Source organism: Megalobrama amblycephala, linkage group LG13, assembly GCF_018812025.1.
Source record: "Megalobrama amblycephala isolate DHTTF-2021 linkage group LG13, ASM1881202v1, whole genome shotgun sequence".
Lineage (NCBI taxonomy): Eukaryota > Metazoa > Chordata > Actinopteri > Cypriniformes > Xenocyprididae > Megalobrama > Megalobrama amblycephala.
In genome coordinates, this window is record NC_063056.1 from 5,965,538 (window position 1) to 5,987,392 (window position 21,855).

Below are 21,855 nucleotides of genomic sequence, written 5' to 3' on the forward strand. Positions count from 1 at the left end.
TGAATATTGATCCATTTTAATGGTGGTTTTACGACGCTGTACACTGCCATTATTTTTTGCCTGCGCCATGAAGATGAGAAGATGAGATGTTAAAAGGTAAGAATTGTGTTCATTTGTTATTATGGGATGTTTAAGTATGGTGTCTTTGCGTCTGTTGCTCGGCAGGTTACAAAGAAATGCTTAAACGATTCATTCACCTTGGAAAGGTTATAAGAAAATACCTCATCGCAACGTCAATATTAAAAACCCAGTCAGTAAAAGAATGACAAAAATCAAGTCTCGGTTTACATGAACACGACCCTGTAGAATCTAAGATGAAAATTTGAACGATATCCTCTATGCTTAGACTAACTAAATGAATGTAAACGAGCCTGGTGCTTTAGCAGTGTCTCTGCATATAAGTCATGATGCTTCGCATTTACATCTGAATCTCAGCTGCTGACACATGATCGATGTCCTTATTATATTGTAATAATTTTTATATTCCCGTCCATATGAGTCGTCATGATATCACTCGGGCCCATATGGAAAATACTCGGTACAGTGAATGAAATAGGCTATTTTATCAAAAAAGAAAGGGTACCTCAATTATTTTAAACCTACCTCAAATAATAGTGTGTTCTAATATTATCAGCGACTTGCTGTAAAGGTTTACGTGCATAAGAATAGGCCTATCTGCTATCTGAGCCCCACCATCATCACAACATCTGATCTGCCACATCCTCTGACTTCAGACAAATCAATCAGACACCCTTGTTATTCGAGTAAGAAACATTGCATTACAGTAGCTATAAAGGGTTAGATCATGTAGAAATAGATCATTAAAGTAACAATTGCATGTTACAACATCTTGCAGTGTAATTTCTCCATTAATGGCCATATTCTGGGATGTTGGGCTGGTGCTGCTGGAAAATCCGCTCTGGGTTAGTTCACCCAAAAATGAAATTTCTGTCATTTATTACTCACCCTCATGTCGTTTCACACCCGTAAGACCCCTTCGTTCATCTTCAGAACACAAATAAAGATATTTTTGATGAAACCCGATGGCTCAGTGAGGCCTGCATCGCCAGCAGGATAATTAACACTTTCAATGCCCAGAAAGTAACTAAATACATATTTAAAACAGTTCATGAGACTACAGTGGTTCAACCTTAATGTGAATAATGAGAATACTTTTGTGCGCCAAAAAACCAAAAACAAGATAGCGACTTTATTCAACAATATCTAGTGATGGGCGATTTCGGTCACACTGCTTCATGAAGTTTCGAAGCTTTACAAATCTATTGTTTCAAATCAGTGGTTCAGAGCTTGTATCAAACTGCCAAAGTCATGTGATTTCAGTCAACAATGTTTTTTGTTACATCATAAGTGTTTCGAAATTTCATTGGTTCACCACTGGAGGGCGTGACTTTGGCAGTTTGATACACGCTCCGAACCACTGATTCGAAACAAATGATTCGTAAAGCTCCGAAGCTTCATGAAGCAGTGTTTTGAAATCGCCCATCACTAGATATTGTTGAATAAAGTTGTTATTTTGTTTTTTGGTGCACAAAAAGTATTCTCGTCAATTTATAACATTAAAGTTGAACCGCTGTAGACACATGAACTGTTTTAAATATGTTTTTAGCTTTGTGGGCGTTTGAAAGTGTTAATTATCTTGCTGTCAATGGAGGCATTGGATTTCATCAAAAATATCTTCATTTGTGTTCTAAAGATTAACAAAGGTCTTACAGGTGTGGAATTAATGACAGTAATACAGTAATTAATACATTAATACAGTAATTAATGACAGAATTTTCATTTTTGGGTGAACTAACCCATTAACGCTGGTTTCTACCTGGTCTAAGCTGGTCACTGTAGCTGGTAGACCAGTAAAAAAACAGTTGCCAGCTGGTCAAGATGGTTTTTGAGCTTCTACACGCTTTAAAGGCTTCTGGATCTTTGAAGAGGGATGGTACTCTCTTTGTTTTTTAAGAGAGTATGTCTACCATTGCAATAAAATTCCATTATGATCTACACGCGACTACATGCCCATTTTAATAGCCTAATTATAGCACTGAAGCTGTTTCCCCCTCACAGCTGCAGGATAAGATGGATCTTGCACACGTGAACTCGCGCAGATGACAGAATGGACTCTGTGGAAAGCAGCAGCATGAAGCAGCAGCAGCAGCGCGCGTCCTCGCCAGCCAGATTCAAAGACTCGCCGTCAAAAGCGGCTTCCAAAAGCGCGTCTGCCAAAGCCGCCGCGTCGAAGCCAGGCGGTAAAAGCAGCCGCAGTAACTCTCCGGTCACTGTCCACACCGGCAAAGACAGACACCCGGGCAAAGGCGCGGCCGCTGTCCACGCCACCGGTGCTGAAAGCCCGACTCTGAGAAGGGCGGAGAAGAACAAGAGCATCGAGGAGCGCAGCAGTTCCTCTGAGGAACCCTACGCCGCCGACGAGTCGCTTTTGGGAGCCGATGCTGCTCGGGTGGTGTCCGATCAGCCGAGCTCTACGAAATCCTCTCAGGGCAAAAGAGACAACGCGAGAGCTGATGGAGGCAAGCAGACGGCCAAGAGTGCTGTAGGATGCGGCCCGGGCTTCTGGAGGGAGGGATGCTTGCAGTCTGAACTCATACAGTTTCACATGAACAAAAGCTTGAAGAAAGAAAGCGGCATGGCAACGAAGACCTCGAGCTCGCCGGTGACGGAGCCGCAGCTGCAGCACGCGGAGGCGAACCGGCCCTCGGAGGACTTACCTCCGCCAAACCAGGAGCTGCAGGAGGAGATCGAGAGATTAGAGGAGGAGAACGATTACCTTAAGGTAGGATGCGATAAAACTGATGGTGCTTGTGTTGGTGGTGTTTTAAATGCGAGTGGAAATATGCTTCTATATTAAAAACTAATAATAGCTAATAAATGCATGTGGTACACGACTGTTGTAATGAACATAATTTAATTTTTGAATTAAATTAATTTAGATATTTTCTTTTGCATCACATAAGACCTTCTTGAGAACAAAGAAAAGATCTTGTTTGGCATAATATTTTATTTATTATTTCTTTGGTAAATGGTTATTAATTGGATTGTTTTTTTTTTTTTTTATTATTTGATTAATTTGAAGTATTTAAAGAAAATATTATTAATAATTGAAAAATGTTTGTCCACCAAATCAAAGTATGATGTAACCATCATACTGTGTGGTATCATTGTGAGTAGAAAACAATCAAATCTCTTAAAATATCAGATAAATTTACCTTTTTTTTAATGATAATATGGATGGTAGATTAGTTCAATTTATGACATATATTTTCCAGTACATGATTAGAAAAAAAAAAAAAACGTTTACCTTCTACTAGCTTCTGCTCAAAGTACAATAAAGTATTTTTTTTAAACTGGTGCTCTCAAACGATTAATCGCGATTAATCGCATCCAAAATAAAAGTTTGTGTTTACATAATATATGTTTGTGTATTGTGGAATTTTATTTTGTATAAATACACTCACATGCATGTATATATTTAAAAAAAATATATTATATTTACATATAAAATATTTATATATAATATAAATTATATATAAATATTTATACAACAGTTCGTTCTGGTTCTTGAATCTGATTGGCTGAGAGGTCTTTCCAGCCATGCATATCCTACCAGTATCGCCATAGGAACCGTTTCACCGTGTGAATCACTCCGCTGTCAGCATTCTCACAGCGAGTGTCATGGCTGACGAGCAAACCTAACGTATTTTTATAGATACTACTGTTATTTTGTAACGGAATGTAGTTTTAAGTGTTTTTTTAGCCATATATAGTTGTTTAGACCTCAGATTAGACGTTTTCGGAGATGAGAGCTCCAGGCCGTCAGCGACCGTTCAGCACTCATGTATCCGCAGAGAACAGCTTCATCTCGGCCAGTCCTTCAGGAATTTGCCGCTGGCTCTTGTGTAGATATAGTGTTTAAACATGAGGTATAATTTGTTTTTGGTATATCAAACGGGCAGTCTTTGGTCTTGTTACTTTATTATTTGTTTCAGAGCAAATCGATTTGGCTTAAGGGTTATATTAAGTTTCATAACTTTATATTTACATTGAAATTAAATCCTGTACTAACTAGAGCGCTGCTTTTGTACGTTTGACTGATCTGTTTGTTAGTGTTTATTTCCTATTTTACTTCTTATACTGTTATAATGGCTATTGTTGTTGATTTAAATATTATTGTTCAATAAATAATATTATATATAAATAACATGACATATTTGGTATTAAGAAATAGTCTGTTAGTGACTTTGATGTCAGTGAAAGTTACATTAATATGCCATTAGATGGCGGCAAAGGCGGTCTTTATGAGTGAGTCAGTCAGTCGCAAAGACTTTTATATTGAAACGTACTGAAACAAGGAAACAAGGATGTTGTTTTTACTTTAAACAACATCTTAAGGTGATGATACATGGGGCAACTTTTTGAGCAATGTTGCTGGGCAATGTTGCCGTCAACGGGCAACCTGATGAGGCACAGGGCAACTAATTAGGGCAACGTCAGTTGGCAGCAACTAGTCAGAGAGGAGCAAATCTATTGCCAACTCAATAAATACTTTATTATAAACACTTGTTAGGCACTTTATTTCAACTTTTCAAATAATTTCTTCATTTTTATTAAAAATAAATGCCTTTCTGATCTGATTTGTGACAGGAAAAGGGAGAAGAGCGAGTTCGGCAAAAGGCGGATTCGAACCCGCGTCGATCGCATCAAAAGCTATTCAAATGTCAAACGCCCTACAGCCTACGCTACTGGAGACGTTAAAAAAATCCCGTCTTTTTAGTATTTAACTGAAATCATCCAATAGCTTCATTAAAGCATACACACATTACTTTCGGACAGTTGTTGGTATTTTAAGCAATATATGAGGTAAATTCCATGTTTTGGGTTGACGCATGAGAACTTACTAGCATAAAAAGATAAAAGTTCACACTCCTTTTCTCCGCTCCACTGCCGCTGAGAGGCCGCCATCTTGTTTGAATTTTTTCTGAAATCTCCGAACCGGTCACGTGATCGGCTGCTAACATTCTGATAGGAGGATCTCAAAAAATTGCCCACGACCAATCTAATGTATCCAGATATATATTTGTTGCTCAATCTCAGTGGGAAAGTGCCCAAGCAACGTTGCTCGGCAACATTGCTCAAAAAGTTGCCCCGTGTATCATCACCTTTACAAGACGCAACTGACAAATGCATTTACTAGTGCTGTGATGGGAAATCCTCTCAAATGTTAAAAGGACAAAGACAAAGATATTGCTTTCCTCAGCAGACATTCAATCCGATTTTGTGATTATGAATATAAGATTGACCTGAAGAATATCAGTAAGATGCAGGTAATACCCTTGCTCAGGCGATCTTTCTCTCATAATACTCTACATATTACAGTGAGTTTCAATGTAGCGACTCGTTCCTTCGTTACTAGATCTAAAGTGACGTTTTAGAATTAGTAGCAGAGGTTTGGTCTCAACTGTTAAACTGTCAACTTGAGACTTGAATCTGTGGTGGAAGGGAAGGAAGTAGTTCCTCGTGCACACTCGTGCCATCGAACTGTTGTATAAACGCAATATCACACTCGTAGCTGTGCGATATGGCTCTATATCAGCATGGCTGTGATTACCATATCACACGGCTATTTCTTAAATATTTACATGTATGTGTGTATTTAATTAAAATATATATTTTGTAAACACAAACTTTTATTTTGGATGCGATTAATCGCGATTAATCGTTTGACAGCCTTATTGGAAACCTAAATAAATGAAAAGATTGTTTCCAACAATCTTATTATTTCCAACAACTTGACTGTTGGCGTATGAATTTTAAACTAGATTTTTAAAAGATTACTCACCTCAGATATTTTCTTTTGTCACTAACCCACATAAAAATGATATTTCACTCTTTTAATATGACTTTGACATGAACTTGTGATTTATTAGCATGAAATTGAAGAAATGCGAGCAGAGATGGATGAAATGAGGGACACGTTCTACGAGGAAGATGCCTGTCAGTTGCAGGACATGCGGCGTGAGCTCGAGAGAGCCCATAAGAACTGCCGAATCCTTCAGTATCGCCTGCGAAAGGCGGAGAGGAAGCGAATGCGATATGCAGAAACAGGTGAAATTGACGGGGAGCTGCTGAGGAGCCTGGAGCAAGACCTAAAGGTAGAGGAAAATCCTAAAGACAAACTATGATGCCTGTAAACAAATCAATGCACAGGTCAGATATGATATTATTCACTTTGCTGCCAGCATACCTTTTCACTGTTCTGTCAAAAAAGTCAAAAATACTGAACCACAAAACAACACCGAATGAGAGAAGTGTCAGTAATGAGACAACGACATCCCTAAAATGTTCTTTCCTCTACCAGGTGGCCAAGGATGTGTCTGTCCGACTGCACAATGAACTCGAGAATGTGGAGGAGAAACGAACGAAAACAGACGAAGAGAATGAAAGACTGAGGGAACAGCTGATTGAAGTTGAGGTGACAAAGCAGGCTTTACAAAATGAGCTGGAAAAGACCAAAGAGGTGAGAGTATACAGATGTAAAACTAAACTGAGCCATTTTAACTAACCAGTATAATAAACTATATATAACTATAACATACACGTTTGAAATATGCACAGACACATGTTTTCAAAGCATCATATGTTTTGAGAATACAGATATTTACTGCAAACACTGAAAAAAAAAAACTTAAAATACTATAATTTGTTACAGACAAATGTATTACTTTCACTGAAATTATATTTATGGTTTGGTTCAGACCTTAAAGTTGATTTTATATGAATCTGAAATATTTATTTTCCCCAAGACAAAAACATTAAAACAAAGTAAAAAGATTATTTAAAGACTTTTTCTTAAGGGTTGTTATAATGGGGGGTTTCAATTTAAAGTAAAATAAGGTCTGTGGTAAAAATGCACTCTAAAAAAATGCTGGGTTAAAAACAACCCAAGTTGGGTTGAAAATGGACAAACCCAGTGAATGGGTTGCTTTAACCCAGCGGTTGGGTTAAATGTTTGCCCAACCTTCTGGGGAGTTTATTTAAGTCAACTATTGTTTATAAATTACTATATTGCTTGCTTAAAATGAACCCAAAGTATGTTGAAAATTAATAAATTAACATTTATTAATATGTTTAATAAATGAACATTTATTAATGAACATTTATTTAATGAATAATAATGAAACAATAAACATTTATTAAGTTGCTTATTAATAAATGTTCACCTTTTGATTATTGTTGTTGCTTCTAGTAATTATGTGTCTGATTTTTAATTTCCAACCTATTTTGGGTTCATTTTAAGCCAGCCATATAGTCATTTTTAAACAATATTTGGTTAAATAAAACTGCCCAGCACATTGGGAAAACATTTAGCCCAACTGCTGGGTTAAAACAACCCAATTGCTGTCCATTTTCAACCCAACTTTTGACTGTTTTTAACCCAGCATTTTTGAGAGTGTAACTTGATGACATTTTGTTCTACACTCACACCCGAAACATTCTTATTTAGAATTCTTATTAGATAAAATTCTTAATAGATTAAATAAACAAAACTGCTTCAAAATTTCGATAATTGAAAACCCCCATTATAAAAATCCATTGGAAAATCTTGAGGGAACCAGTGGCGAATTAGTCTTTAGGGTTTTGAAATCACACATGCATCACTCTATTGTAATGTTTTTTTTTTGTTTTGTTTTTTATAAATATGTATCATATTTTCTGTTATATGCTTAAAAAAAACATCAGAAAACTTTTAAAGTGTAAATAATGAAGTTCCATCATGTTTATTCCAATACACTGCAAATTATGAACATGTGAAAATATTTCTCTCAGCTTTCCCTAAAACGAAGAGGAAAAGATGTACAGAAATCAGAGAAGAGGACTCCACAAACCCCAACAGAGGTAAGAGACATTCAAATGTTGTTTGCATCAGGAGTATAGCAGCTTTTGTAAGAGTAGAGATTCCCCCCACCACCACCACCCACACATACACACTTTTCGGGAAATAATAATTATATTTTAAGAGTTTAGTTTTGCCTGAACATGATTTTGCCAGCCACTAACCCCCCTAGTAATATAAATGCCCCCCCGATTTATGTGCTTTGGTGCCGGCTCTTTGTGCAAGTGGTAAGTGGTAACCTGCCATTTTTACCTGATTTAACCCATAAAATGAGCTTTGTTGGAATAAATTAATATGTTTAAAGGGTTAGTTCACACAAAAATGAAAATTATCCCATGATTTACTCCCCCTCAGGCCATCCTAGGTGTATATGTGTATTCTTTCAGACGAACACAATCTGAGATATTTTTAAAAATATCCTTAGTCCTCTGAGCTTTATAATGGTTGTGAATGGGGGGACACACTTTGAAGCAAAAATGAATGCATCCATCCATAATAAAAGTAATCCATACGGCTCCAGAGGGTTAATAAAGGCCTTCTGAAGCGGATTGCTCTTTTGCCGTAAATCGACTTGCGCATTATGCATATGGTCATTCGCCAGAAGCTACAATAGATATTTGAATTTATAAAGTTTTAAATATGGACATTTTTCCCACAAAAACGCATCGCTTCAATTCAAAAGGTCTTTATTAACCCCCTGGAGCCGTTTGGATTACTTTTATTATGGATGCATTTTTTTTTTTTTTTTGCTTTAAAATGTGGCCCCCCATTCACAACCATTATAAAGCTTTGAGGACTAAGGATATTTTTCAATATATTTCTGATTGTGTTCGTCTAAAAGAATATAGTCATATACACCTAGGATGGCTTGAGGTGGAGTAAAGCTTGGTGTAATTTCCATTTTTGGGTGAACTATCCTTTTGATAGAGTGATGCTAAATTGTTTTTTTTTTTTTTTTTTAATAAAACCTTAATTTAGATTTTGCCATTTGTATAAATATGGCAAATATGTCATCTAAAAATTTTCATTAGCCAAGCAGACTTTTCAGAGTCCAACCTTCTTGTGCCCATTGATTTACACCAACAGCATCAATGCATTAACAAATTGACAGCAACTTCGACACCATTTTCCAAACTATATTTTCTTCCATAGGAGGAAAATGAAGATCTAAAATGCCAGTTGGCCTTCATCAAGGAGGAGGCTATCTTAATGCGGAAGAAAATGGCTAAAATAGACAAAGAGAAGGACCGTTTAGAGCAGGAGCTCCAGAAGTACCGCTCCTTTTATGGTGATGTAGACAGTCCTCTCCCCAAAGGCGAGGCTGGAGGTCCCCCCACCACCCGAGAGTCCGAACTGAAGCTCCGTCTGCGGCTGGTGGAAGAAGAAGCCAATATTTTAGGTCGCAAAATCGTGGAGCTGGAAGTAGAGAACCGTGGGCTGAAGGCAGAGTTGGATGACATGCGCGGGGATGAGCTGGCTGGTGGGACGACAGACCCGTCGTCCAGAGAGCAGAGCGAGGCGCTGTCTGAACTCCGGCAACAACTGCAGTTGGTGGAGGACGAGGCTGAACTTCTGCGCCGTAATTTGGCTGACGTGGAAGAGCAGAACAAGAAAATGACCAGCGAGCTCAACAAGCTCAAATACAAGGCAGGGTCACATGAGGGCTCACGCTACAACAGCGGGGCGGTCGATGCCGCAAAGTTTGAAGCTCTCCAGGAAGAGCTGAAGGCCGCCAGGCTGCAGATCAACGAACTGAGCGGGAAAGTGATGCAGCTGCAGTATGAAAACCGTGTGCTGCTGTCTAACATGCAACGCTACGATCTGGCATCCCACCTGGGCATCCGCGGCAGCCCGAGGGACAGCGACGCAGAGAGCGACTGTGGCCGCAGGGAAAGCGACGATGACTGCTCTCGGCTCCCGCCGCATCGCAAACGCGAGGGTCCCGTCGGTGGCGAAAGTGACTCGGAGGAGGTCCGCAACATCCGGTGCCTCACTCCTACTCGCTCCCTCTACACCCCAGAGGGACGTTTTTTATCGAGAAGCTTCAAGGACCGCCAGCAGATGATTGATATCCGTATGGAGGCAGAAAGATTGAGCAGGACCATCGATAGACTCATTGCTGACACCAGCACCATCATTGCAGAAGCTCGTGTTTACGTGACCAACGGTGAGCTGTTTGGAAGAATGGATGATGATGATGAGGGCGGACGAATACGAGAGCACGAGCTGCTTTACCGCATCAATGCTCAGATGAAAGCTTTCAGGAAGGAACTGCAGAACTTCATCGACCGCCTGGAAGTCCCAAAACCAGAGGATAGAGAAACTGAAGAACCTCTGTCAGTAAGTACAAATGATTATACAAAACTTACACAAGCCTGTTTAAAGTGCCCCTGTTATGCTTTTTTCGGATATTACCTTTCATGTAATGTGGAATATAGTTGTTTGTGAATGTAAAAGGTCTGCAAAGTTTCAAAGTGCACAAGACTGTAAATGGAGTTATTGTCTCCCAAAAGAAAGAACCGATTCTGAACTGCCTGAAACGAGTTGTCAGTAATTCCGGTCTTACTTCTTGCTCAAACCCATACATAGGTTTGTAACGACTTTGTATAATGAATGCAAGAATGCAGATATGGGCTTTTTATCAATCAAAAAATAAAACAAAACAAAAAAATACCCCGTGGGGGAGAACATGACCGGTTGGACTAGGCAAGGCAGGACAAGGCAGGGAACAACAGGGAGCAGGTAAACATGATGCACATCCGACAACGATCATTTGACGATGAACTTTGTTAAAAAAACATAATTTCAAGAGACTTGCCTCTGTTCCATGACAGTTTTCCGGCATCCCTCCACCACCCCATCTCCTCACTTCTAACTATTCCTTTCCCAACTTGGGATGGGGGAGTACTCTTGGTTCGGGTCAAATTCCGAGGTCAGAGCACTCCCCTCGGACAGCACGCCAAATATGCATAACCTTTACTCTGTTTAATTATACGTAAGTGTGAATTCGTGAACTGGCTAGAGGTGGACTTGTTTCTCCTGCTTCTTCGGCGGGAGGTTGTTGGAGAACTGGAGGTTTCACTGTCTGACAGAGGAAGGGTTAGAACCATGTGAGGGGGCACTTTTGTTGCAGTGCTGGTTTTTGAGTCCTTTATCCCTTCACCCATCCTTGACAGAAGAGCATATGGCCCGAGCAAACTCGGAACTGCACACTCACAAAACTAAACCAGAGTGCATGAACATGAGTGAATGCTTATCCCTTGCACTCACAGCACATGGAGCATGAATGTCCGAACCCCAATACTGAACCGAAACCAAACTAGATCGAAGTGCCAGGATCCAAAAACTACACTCTGCACACAAAATAACTTGTATAGATGGGAGAGCGTACAGCCAAACGAACTCGGAACTGCACGCTCACAATGATGAGACAGTAGGAGTGTCAGGGCTCTGTCACCAAACAAGAATAAACCAGACCAAAGTGACAAAACCCTGACACCAATGGTCTTCACTGACTGCCTGTGAACAACGCTTACTTTTTGTACATTGTAGTTGAAGCCGAGGCCTGGAAGAGTTTGGTTCGTGTTGTAGACATGTTGAGAAGAGGCAAATCCTTCCTGTGAAGGCAAATTCACATTGCATGCACTTCCAAAGGAAGAGGACTCACACTGGAATTGATATAAGTGCTGAGGAAGATCCAGAGCTGAAATTAAGATATAGCAATGGGCATTTGGTTTCCGACATGTGATGTAAGCAGTCAACCAATCACAACAGACTAGGCCAGCTGACCAATCAGAGCAGAGTAGGCTCTTGGAAAAGAGGGGTTTAGAGAGACTGAATTCTTTATTGAACCACACTGAGAAAAGAGGCAATGAATATTATGAATATTATGAGAAAACTAAAGTGTTTTTTGATCTTAGATGCATGTAAACCGATTGTAGGAGACCTCCAAAACAAAACTAGGAACCTTGACAATAGCATAATGGGGCACTTTAAAGGAAACGTTTATCCAAAATGAACATTCAATCATCTTCATGTCATTCTGACCCTGTATGCCTTTTTTTTCACCAAACAAGACATTTTGAAGAATCTTACAAGATCTGTCAAGCTCCAAAAAGGACAAAAACACCATAAAGCATGATCAAATTAGCCCAGATGACTTATATTCATGAAGACATTTTGTGTGATGAAGATACTACATTTTATGTTGTTTATATACAATGATAAAATTTCTCATTCTGCCATAGATCTCAAATCAAATATAGCACAAGTTTTGACCTCAGTGACATTTTGTTATAAGATGAATTATGTTTGAAGACGATACTGATTTCAAACTTGAGGTGATGTGACAAAATGTGTCATGTTTGAAGTGACAGCTATGGTAGAGAGCAGGAATAATGATTTCATTTTTGTCCTGTTTGTCACACAGTGAGTCAAAAAATGGCATAAAGATTCTTCAAATTTTAAATAAATGCATACATATAGTACATATTTACAATAACAGCATATGGGTTTGGAACAATGATGAAAAAAAAGTCATTTTGGGGTGAACTATTCCATTAATTTCTTACATACATTATAATATTATAATATATATATATATATATATATATATATATATATATATATATATTTTTTTTTTTTGTTGTTGTTGAATGGATGATTGTGATATTCACTTTTTCCCCCCTCAATAATCTTGATCATATGTAATGAATATTTCACTTTTCTGCCTCTCTTTAGACTCACTGTTCCTCTCTTTCTTATATTTCCTCTTCCATTTTGATATCAACCCAGATGTTTCAACCTATTATTTTGCTTATTCTCATTCTTGTTTTATTCTCATCTTTATCGTATGCCACTATTTTCAAGCTAGTCTTTCTTTTCACTCTTTTCTTTGTTCTGTAATCTTCATTTCTTTTATTTATAGTTTTGTTACTTTTATGTACAGTTTTGCTACTTTCTATCTTTTTTTTTTTTGTTCTGTTTTCTTAGTTTATCATATTGATTTTGGACATGTCATCAAGGTTACACACGGTACAGGAAGCGATGATCATTTCAGGCACAGACTACAGTCACTCAACCAAACACAAGCGTCCACTCACAATCAGCGATGAAAGATGAGCTGCTTCACTGTGTGTATAGTCAGTTTATTTGGTGAGTATGTTTTGTGTATTTCATTAACTTATACATTTGATATAGTTTGATTATCTGAATATTTTTATAGACTATGAAAGCTTTCATTTTTGGACTGTTAAAGAAGTTAAAACATCTGAGCATCATACGTTAGTAAAAAAAAAAAAATGTTTTGTCGGTGCTTCTTTGCAGCATGTTTAATCTCATCGAGAATCATTTCCCCTGTTCTCTCAAGAACCCTCAGTTGGCCTTATGGTTCTTTGGAGATTAAAAGAGTTGTTGATGTTACATTATATGTGATAAGTGTCCTGATTCTAAGTATCATCTTTTAACAGATGACAAAGGGAACCCTATTTCTGAATCTCCAGTGCATTTTTTAAAGAACATGTAACTCTTTTGGCATCAGGCTGTAAAACACATTTGAAATGTGATATATATCTATGTTTGTTTTCCCTTACAAAATAGAAGTATACTTCTAAGTTCATTTTATTAAGTATATGTTGTAATAATGTTCAGGTATATTTTAAGTATACTTTATGGTATATTTGGTATACTTTATGGTAAGTATACTTTATGGTATACAGGTTTGGAACAACCTAAGGGTTAGTAAATGATGACAGAATTTTTATTTTTGGGTGAACCTTTAAGTGTATTATAAATGTAACAGTAGTAAACTTTCAGTACACAACTGTTTCTCATTTGTACTGAATCTGTACTACAAGTGAACTTAGTAGTTTACTATTTTAATACTTGTAGCAAATTTTTTAGTATATGAAAGTACACTTTGAAGTATACTCTTAGTAAACTAGTAGTTTAGAGGTTTTACACTGCAAGTATACTTGTAAGTTTTCTTGAACATGACGTGTTCAAGTGAACATAACATCATACGGACAGTTTACTATTTATATAATATTTTTGCACTTTAAGTATAGTACTATGTTCCTATTTAGGTATTATTTTTTAATACTTGAAATATACCTTTAACTGTACTTTAACTCTTTACATTTTAAAAAAAACATTTTATTCTAGCTTCATGCATTCATTTTTTATCAACACTTGAATGTGGCTGTTTCATAAAAACAAAAAACAAAAACAAAAACATTTTAAACACAAGGCTGAGAAAATCGCATTTTTGTGAAAGACTACGTCCGGATGGGATTCAGAACGATGATCAAAACACAGATGGTGTGTGCTTCGAAGCTTCACAGTCGTTTCCTCTTCATGGCTTCAGCATTTCATGTTGTAACGTTAGGCGGTTTTGATTTTTGTATAATATTGATGATCGCGTTATTTTACATTTGCATTAGCAATTTTCCAACACTTGTTTCTGTTTCTTCTTCGCCTGTGTTTTGATCAAGAGAGTCTGTCCTCTTTCAGAAGAAGTGTAATAGCGCCCCCTACCGCAGTGAAAACATGGATAGCCGAGAAATTCAGTCAGTGGCGGGGAAATAGTAATGTAGATTTGAAGTAAATTCCTATGTGGACTAGTCTACACAAAAATTCAGATACTCAGAATTATGAACATCTGTTTTCTTTATAAATCAATATTTTCAAACAATGTAAGTTTATAAGAACAGTATGTAAAACTATGTGAAAAAGTATTCAATAGGCTACTCAATCAAGAGACTGAACACAACTAGAAACTTAAAAATACTTAATTATACTTTTAAGTATATCTTGATCAAAAGATTGAGTACAAGTATACGCCAAATAAACTTACACTTTTCTGTAAGTACAAGTCGAGTATACTTAAGTGCAAATTTAAGTATATTTCTGAGAAGTACATAAAAAGTAGCATTTCTTAGTTTAAAGGAAGTATACACTAAAAATAATAATTTTGGCAGCTGTGGTTGCCAGAATAATTTTGTAAAAAATACAGAAAAACTGTAAACACATTTACAGAACAGACTGTACATTTTACAGTATAAAACTGTAATTTACAAACAAGAAAATTTGAATGTAAACCAGTAAATTCAACAATGCACACTACTACTAATGTTGATTTTTTTTATGAAACAGCCACATTCAAGTGTTGATAAAAAATGAATGCATGAAGCTAGAATAATTTTTATTTTTATTTTTTAATGTAAAGAGTTAAAGTACAGTTAAAGGTATATTTCTGTTTTGTACCTTTAACATATACTGACAACCACCATAATAATGTAGGTGGTGAAAGAGAAAGCCACATGAAGAATCAAGGTTCATTTCCACGAGCTGAAGTATATACTAATATAAAGAAGGTGCACAGAGTCATTCACACAAACACGGAACACCATCATGGTAACCCACAATACTTATATAATGCAATAAACATTCATTAAACAACAGAAGATGTAACATAAAACCCTAATGTACATAACTGATAACAAAAACTATTAAGAAACATGATTATTTAAACAAAATACTTTCAAATGTGGAGTGTTGCACAGGGATTTTTTGACTGTAAATTATACATTGATTTGTTCTTTTTTACTTCAAAAGATTGTACAATTTACAGCATTTTTCTGTGAAATTTACATAAACTGTCTGGTTAGAGCTTTTACAGTTTTTCCCTGTATATAGTACGGGAAGTTACTGTTAACCTATTTACAATTTTTTTTTTTTTTTGTCCGTAGCATTTTTACAATATTATATTGTTAAAAACACATTCAATTTTAGTGTACTAATAGCACACTTGAATAACTTCTTTTTCATAAAGATTAATGGTTGAAGATCTCAGTTATGATGACTATCTACTGTACACTGTAAACAGTGAATATGGACAGCTGTTGTTTCCTACTTTTCTACTGATTGTGAAACTTAAAAATGAAGATTCTTACTGTTTCTGTTGAGACATTTGTGTTTTCTGTCTTTTTGATTCTCGTGGTTATCATGAAACAGAAGATAGTCTTTGCTTGCCTGTTGTGAGGTATATTCAAGTGAAACAGCTTCTCGAACAAGAAAAAATGTTGGGCGGGACTTTATTTTATCCATGGGGAATTGATTGGATGGTTGTAGTTTGCTATTGGTTGATGTTGCGTAAGTGACAGGTTGGGCGGGACTTTATTTTATCCATGGGGAATTGATTGGATGGTTGTAGTTTGCTATTGGTCGATGTTGCGTAAGTGACAGGTTGGGCGGGACTTTATTTTATCCATGGGGAATTGATTGGATGGTTGTAGTTTGCTATTGGTCGATGTTGCGTAAGTGACAGGTTGGGCGGGACTTTATTTTATCCATGGGGAATTGATTGGATGGTTGTAGTTTGCTATTGGTCGATGTTGCGTAAGTGACAGGTTGGGCGGGACTTTATTTTATCCATGGGGAATTGATTGGATGGTTGTAGTTTGCTATTGGTCGATGTTGCGTAAGTGACAGGTTGCCCCGCCCTTGTGCCAGAGAGGGAGGGGAAGTTATTTTGAATAAAGATTACATGAATGTAAAAAGTAATGATGTGCACCGATAAATCATTTATAATGAATACTGCAGTATTCCATTTAAAAATAAGAGTTGTCTTTTTTGATTTAATGGTGACTTTAAAGTTGGACGCTGAATGCCTCGCGCTCAACAGACAGGCCTACAACATAGTTACAGAGGTAAAAATACATGTGAACTCTTACATCAGTGAGCATAGAGTATTTTAGGCTCTTGACTCTGAGTGTTGGTGTCATTTTCAGTCTGAAGCGCAGTAAGCTAATGGATAACTCCAATATGCAGTTCACTAGCTTAGTTTAGAAAAGAAAAAATAATGTAGAGTGAGAATTTATAACCTGAGGGATGTACAGTAGTTGAGAGGATACCATACTATTTTCAGTGTGAAATCGGCGCCTCCGGAGAATGACAGGCTGACCTTGTCGTCCTTTATTGACATGGAAGGGACAAATGCGCCCGGCGCAGAGAGCGCAGGCTGGGCAGCGGAGGAGATGGCAGAAATGGCTGGTTTCGGATAATAAATAGTGTGTTTTTTTATGGGGGACTGTAACCGCAAATAGTTTTAAAAAAAGAAAAAGAGAGAGGCTGTTATTCGTGACTGAAAGATGTGGAATGCGTTTGGAAATGGATCAAGCGGGTATGTGAGCAAGGCGCAAGGCTGGGAGTTCGTCCCGTGCTCTCGTCTCGAGAGGCCGGGTAAGAAGGTCCAGAGTCCCGCTCGGGTTCGATCGTTCCCGAGCAACCTTCTGGAGCAGCTTCCACCTGGACCTGCTGCTGCATCCGATGCGCCTCGCGAACAAACCCCGAGCCAGGAGCTACAAAGTCCACACACACGCCTAAAAAAGAAATTCGAGGACTTAAAAAAGCGCTACGATCACGAGAAAGAGGAGTGGAGAATGGAGAAGGAAATGCTTTTGAGACAAGTTGCTGATATTCAAGTACAAACAAAAGCATGTGACAGCAGTGGTTTTGACCAACCAGCAGAGTGCATTTCTCTTATTCTGCGTTGTGTTTGCAGGGTGGAGAGAACAGAAGGATATTGTTGGATCTGAAGTGTGTTTTAGAGGAGGTGCAGTCGGGGGTGAAGCGTGAAGAAAGTAAACGGGGTGAGCTGGAGCTGCAGTACATTCAGGATCGATGCGCGTGGGAACTGGAGCGATCAGAGCTGAAAAGGCGCATTACTCAGGTATGAAACATATGTGCTATATATTCTGTGATGAGGGGTCTTTTTCTAAGGGTGGGTTTATTTTTGAAAGTAGACAAACAGAAAGGGTTGAAGCTGCTATTCAACATTTGCACTGTATTTTCCAGATAGTTAATTGATCACAGACTATAGCGGGGCATGTTGCCACACTAGACGGGGTAAGTTGTCACAGTGCGAACTTGTTTATTGATATTGATTTGAGACGAATAACTTTTTGGGGGATATGAAATAGAACCTTAAAAAACATTTTGAATCCTTGCATATCTGTATTTAAAATGAATGATAAAAATGGAGGGTAACAAACAACCCAAGATGGGTTAAATATGGACAAACCCAGCGATTGGGTTGTTTTGACCCAGCTGTTGGGTTAAATGTTTGTCCAACTTGCTGTGTAGTTTTATTTAACTCAACTATTCTTTAAAAATGACTATATGTCTGGCTTAAAATGAACCCAAAATAGGTTGGAAATTAAAAATCAGACACATAATTACTAGAGGCAACAATAATAATCAAAAGATTAACATTTATTAATAAGCAATTTAATAAATACTTCTTATTTAATTATCATTTATTAAACTTATTAATAAATGTTCATCTATTAAACATTAATAAATGTTAATTTCCAACCTATTTTAGGTTAATTTTAGGCATACAGCAAATTTTAAACAATAGTTGAGTTAAATAAAACTACCCAGTACATTGGGTTAAACATTTAACCCAACTGCTGGGTCAAAACAACCCAATTGCTGGGTTTATTTTTAACCCAGCATTTTTTAGTGTACAATATTTAATTGCTTTTTCAGCCAAATGTAAAAATTATGAACAATCATGAAGCACAAACAAATTCAGTAAAAATGGAAAATGCAAAAAATATCAAACCAGTTCTGTTATTTTTGCCAACAGAAACCCAAATGATAAATAAAATAACAGCAAATAAAAAATGTGACTTCTGCTTCTTGAAAAAAATAGTAACCTAAAACAGTAACAATGAAATTTACTGGTTTTAAGGCAAAAATATTATTTAACACCACTGAACAAACAGAGACTCTAAAATATGGGTTAAAAACTACCCAAGTTGTTTAAAAATTACTGTATTGCTTGCTTAAAATGAACCCAAAATATGCTGGAAAATAACACTTATTAATATGTTTAATAAATGAACATTTATTAATAAGTTTAGTGAATAATAATTAAACAATAAACATTTTTAAATTGCTTATTAAATGTTCACCTTTTGATTATTATTGTTGCCTCTAGTAATTATGTGTCTGGGGGGGTTAAATTAGGTAGAAATAGCGCTTTAAGGTATGGTTACCACTTTTTACAGTGTATGAACATTTTTGCACTCATTTTTATTTTTTAAGTTGTTAAAAAACTAAAAATCTAAAAGTAAAGTTTGTATTAGATTGGCATAGATAAAGCACATAGCTAATGTCAAAGTTTTTAATAATTATTTGTTGGTTTTCCAATGGTTGTCATTGAGCATAACTCAGAGATTGCATAGGCTTAATGTAACACAAACACTATCAAGTGCAAATATATCCTGTCAACAGCAGCTTTGTGTGTAAGCGGCCACAGAACACCAGCTCTTCTGCAGTATTAGATAATATATTTCATCAATGAATGGAAAAGAAATTCAGCATGTCACAGTTGTATTATTCAAAGCACACTAATGTGGAAACTTTGTTACCGAACTAAAAATAGCATTCACCTTGGTGCATTTTCCTTCTCATATGGAATGCTTTCATTTCTGTTTGTGACATCCTTATAAAGACGTTGTCCAGATCGTCTTTACTATCTATTGTGAGAGAAGATTTCAATCTGGTCTAGTGCTTTATTGTAAGTGTGAGTTAGTGACTCCTAATACAGTAGAACAGATGGCATTGTTGAGATGAAGAGGAGAGGAGCTTTGGATTGTTGCGCAAAGGCGTATCTTGTGACGGACCACACCTCAGGACATAGCCTGTACTAGACACAGGACTCCATACACTGCTGCGCTCCAAGTTACTGCAAAAATATGCAAAAGAATAACCTAATAATGGTGTACTAGTGATCTTGTATTGATGATTTGATGTTTTACATTGTGAAACTATGGACTCATCTGTCGCTTAACCGCAACTGCACTTGTTTAAATTCAGAAAATGATTTGGGGTTTAACCACACCAATCCACCCAAAGTACTGGTTGGTGCAGAGAACAGAATTCAGGGAGGGGTCGAAGTGAACTGTAAAAAGTTGTTTTCTTTTCAGTCCACATCCTACCACAGCACATACTTTTGTCCCAGTGGATTTCTTAGGTTTACCACTAGGCTTTCACAGCAGGGTATTTGCCAGCATATTTCTGAGCATATTTTTGATCTTTAAAACAGAGATGAGTTGCTCCAGGGCCCCACCCTTAGGAATGTGAGATGCTAAAGGATTGGTCTTGCTGTCTATTAATAGAGAGCTGTTTTTGTGACATTGTTACACAGAGTGCACTGCAACCACGGTAATTATATTTTAGTCTTAAAACTAGCAGCACACTTGCACTCTCAACTCTGGTTATATGTCACATCAGTGTTTCACATGCCCTTTGCTTGTAAAACACATGCTGCTAGTGCACCCAGGAGAACGCAAAGGTTTAATGACAGTGTGCCAGAACATTTTAGTACTATAAGAGTGCACTGTTTATACAAACACTGCTTTGCTCTGGTTCGTTGCTATATGAACCATAAATAAGATTCACCTATTTTTGTCTTTGCTGTTGCCCATGGAGGAGCATGCAGGTTTAGTGCAAGACTTAACTTCACAGCTGAGTTGTCAGCTATATTATTAAGAATTTAAAGGGGTCATGAACTGCATTTTTTAAAATTATTTTATGTTTCCTGAGGTGCACTTATAATGTTAGTATGATTTTTACATCAAAAATTGTCATAATTTAGAAATAGAAGTCATTTTTCCTACCCTGATTTTAGCCCTCTGATTGAAAGCTCTGTTTTAAGGGGCGTGTCTGCTGTGAGACTTCAGTGTAAACGCCCACTGCTGTGATTGGCTAACATCTTTGCATATGAAATAAGTATTATATGTATCTTTTAAAAATCTTTTACTATGTTTTACTATTACAGCTCTCAAGGTTAACTAACGAAAAGTGTGCTATCAAGATTAGTTAACCTTGAGAGCTGTAATACATTTATGGCATTATATTTAGGCTGTGGCATGACATGTTGCAGCGATGAGCATTGTAGGTCATCACAGACATGTCGGTCGAGCGCATGAATGCAGTGATCTCTTCATTGCAACTCGATTTCTGCACTCTCACAAATGCTTTCATCATAACTAGCAGTGCAAACACGATGTAAATAAGACGTGCAATGTGCAGTGTAGACAGTGTCATTGATTATAACAGGAGTCATGGGCGACATTGGGGGGGAGGCAATGGGGGCAAATGCCCCCCCATAATTTTTCCCAATGTGAGCTGTCAGCTCCAGTTCACTACAGTTTGCAGTGGTTAAAGGATTAGTTCACTTCTGAATGAAAATTTCCTGATAATTTACTCACCCCCATGTCATCCAAGATGTTCATGTCTTTCTTTCGTCAGTCGAAAAGAAATTAAGGTTTTTGATGAAAACATTCCAGGATTTTTCTCCTTATAGTGGACTTCAATGGGCACCAAATGGTTGAAGGTCAAAATTACAGTTTCAGTGCAGCTTCAAAGGGCTTTAAACGATACCAGATGAGGAATAAGGGTCTTATCTAGAGAAACAATCGGTTTCTGTAGTGAATAATTGACTGGAGTTAGAGACTTCTTTAGCCGCATAACTCTCACACAAAGTTTGCACATTGTTTGTGTGATATCAGTTGGCTCGCCTTCATGGTTTAAAATGGAAATATTTTGGTTGCAAAATGACACTGATTCACATATCGTCCACGTCATTTCCTGTGATTCACTTAATTTTATATTAAGTGAATTATTTAATAAATGAGTAAATAAACAACAAGCAAACTTAAATCTGTTTGCTTAAAATTTCTGCAAATAATTTGCTGATGCAGGTACAAAAAGACGTACCTAAAAAACGTAAAATAAAAAAAGATGTTTTTTTTCTTGCTCCCCCCTAACTCAAGAGTCAAATGTCGCCCATGACAGGAGTTACAGAAATGTACCAAACAAACAAATAATGCTCTACTGAGACATTCACATACTTGAAAATA

At 37.2% G+C, this 21,855-nt stretch overlaps 2 protein-coding genes across 5 annotated transcripts in view; both read left to right on the forward strand.

Annotated features, from left to right (window-relative positions):
- On the forward strand, positions 1–17,621 carry LOC125243098 (protein SOGA3). 3 transcript variants are annotated; one of them, XM_048152409.1, is made up of 8 exons: positions 1–96; positions 2,080–2,803; positions 5,955–6,179; positions 6,386–6,544; positions 7,855–7,923; positions 9,074–10,261; positions 12,914–13,075; positions 17,484–17,621. In XM_048152409.1, the coding sequence occupies exons 2-7, from the start codon at positions 2,129–2,131 to the stop codon at positions 13,040–13,042; spliced, it is 2,445 nt and encodes an 814-aa protein (XP_048008366.1). In that variant the 5' UTR covers positions 1–96; positions 2,080–2,128; the 3' UTR covers positions 13,043–13,075; positions 17,484–17,621. The 3 variants fall into 3 exon arrangements, with proteins under 3 accessions (XP_048008366.1, XP_048008367.1, XP_048008368.1); XM_048152410.1 differs by lacking the exon at positions 17,484–17,621 and having other exon boundaries at positions 12,716–13,056; XM_048152411.1 differs by lacking the exons at positions 12,914–13,075; positions 17,484–17,621 and adding an exon at positions 11,998–12,473.
- soga3a (SOGA family member 3a) overlaps positions 15,502–21,855 on the forward strand; it is a 16,890-nt gene continuing 10,536 nt past the window's right edge. The window contains exons 1-3 of one of the 2 annotated variants that reach the window (XM_048152408.1): positions 15,502–16,329; positions 16,412–17,403; positions 17,484–17,651. In XM_048152408.1, the coding sequence (XP_048008365.1) occupies positions 17,071–17,403; positions 17,484–17,651 (501 nt within the window). In that variant the 5' untranslated portion in view covers positions 15,502–16,329; positions 16,412–17,070. Of the gene's footprint in view, positions 17,404–17,483; positions 17,652–21,855 lie in introns of both variants that reach the window. The other variant, XM_048152407.1, reaches the window with a different exon arrangement.

What these genes read in the sequence shown, in the direction of transcription:
- LOC125243098 (XM_048152409.1), top strand. Translation starts at nt 2,129, where the DNA reads ATGGACTCTGTGGAAAGCAGCAGCATGAAGCAGCAGCAGCAGCGCGCG. An exon ending in AGGAGAACGATTACCTTAAG is followed by an intron (nt 2,804 to 5,954) that starts GTAGGATGCGAT and finishes GTGATTTATTAG; the next exon opens with CATGAAATTGAAGAAATGCG. An exon ending in AGCTGGAAAAGACCAAAGAG is followed by an intron (nt 6,545 to 7,854) that starts GTGAGAGTATAC and finishes TATTTCTCTCAG; the next exon opens with CTTTCCCTAAAACGAAGAGG.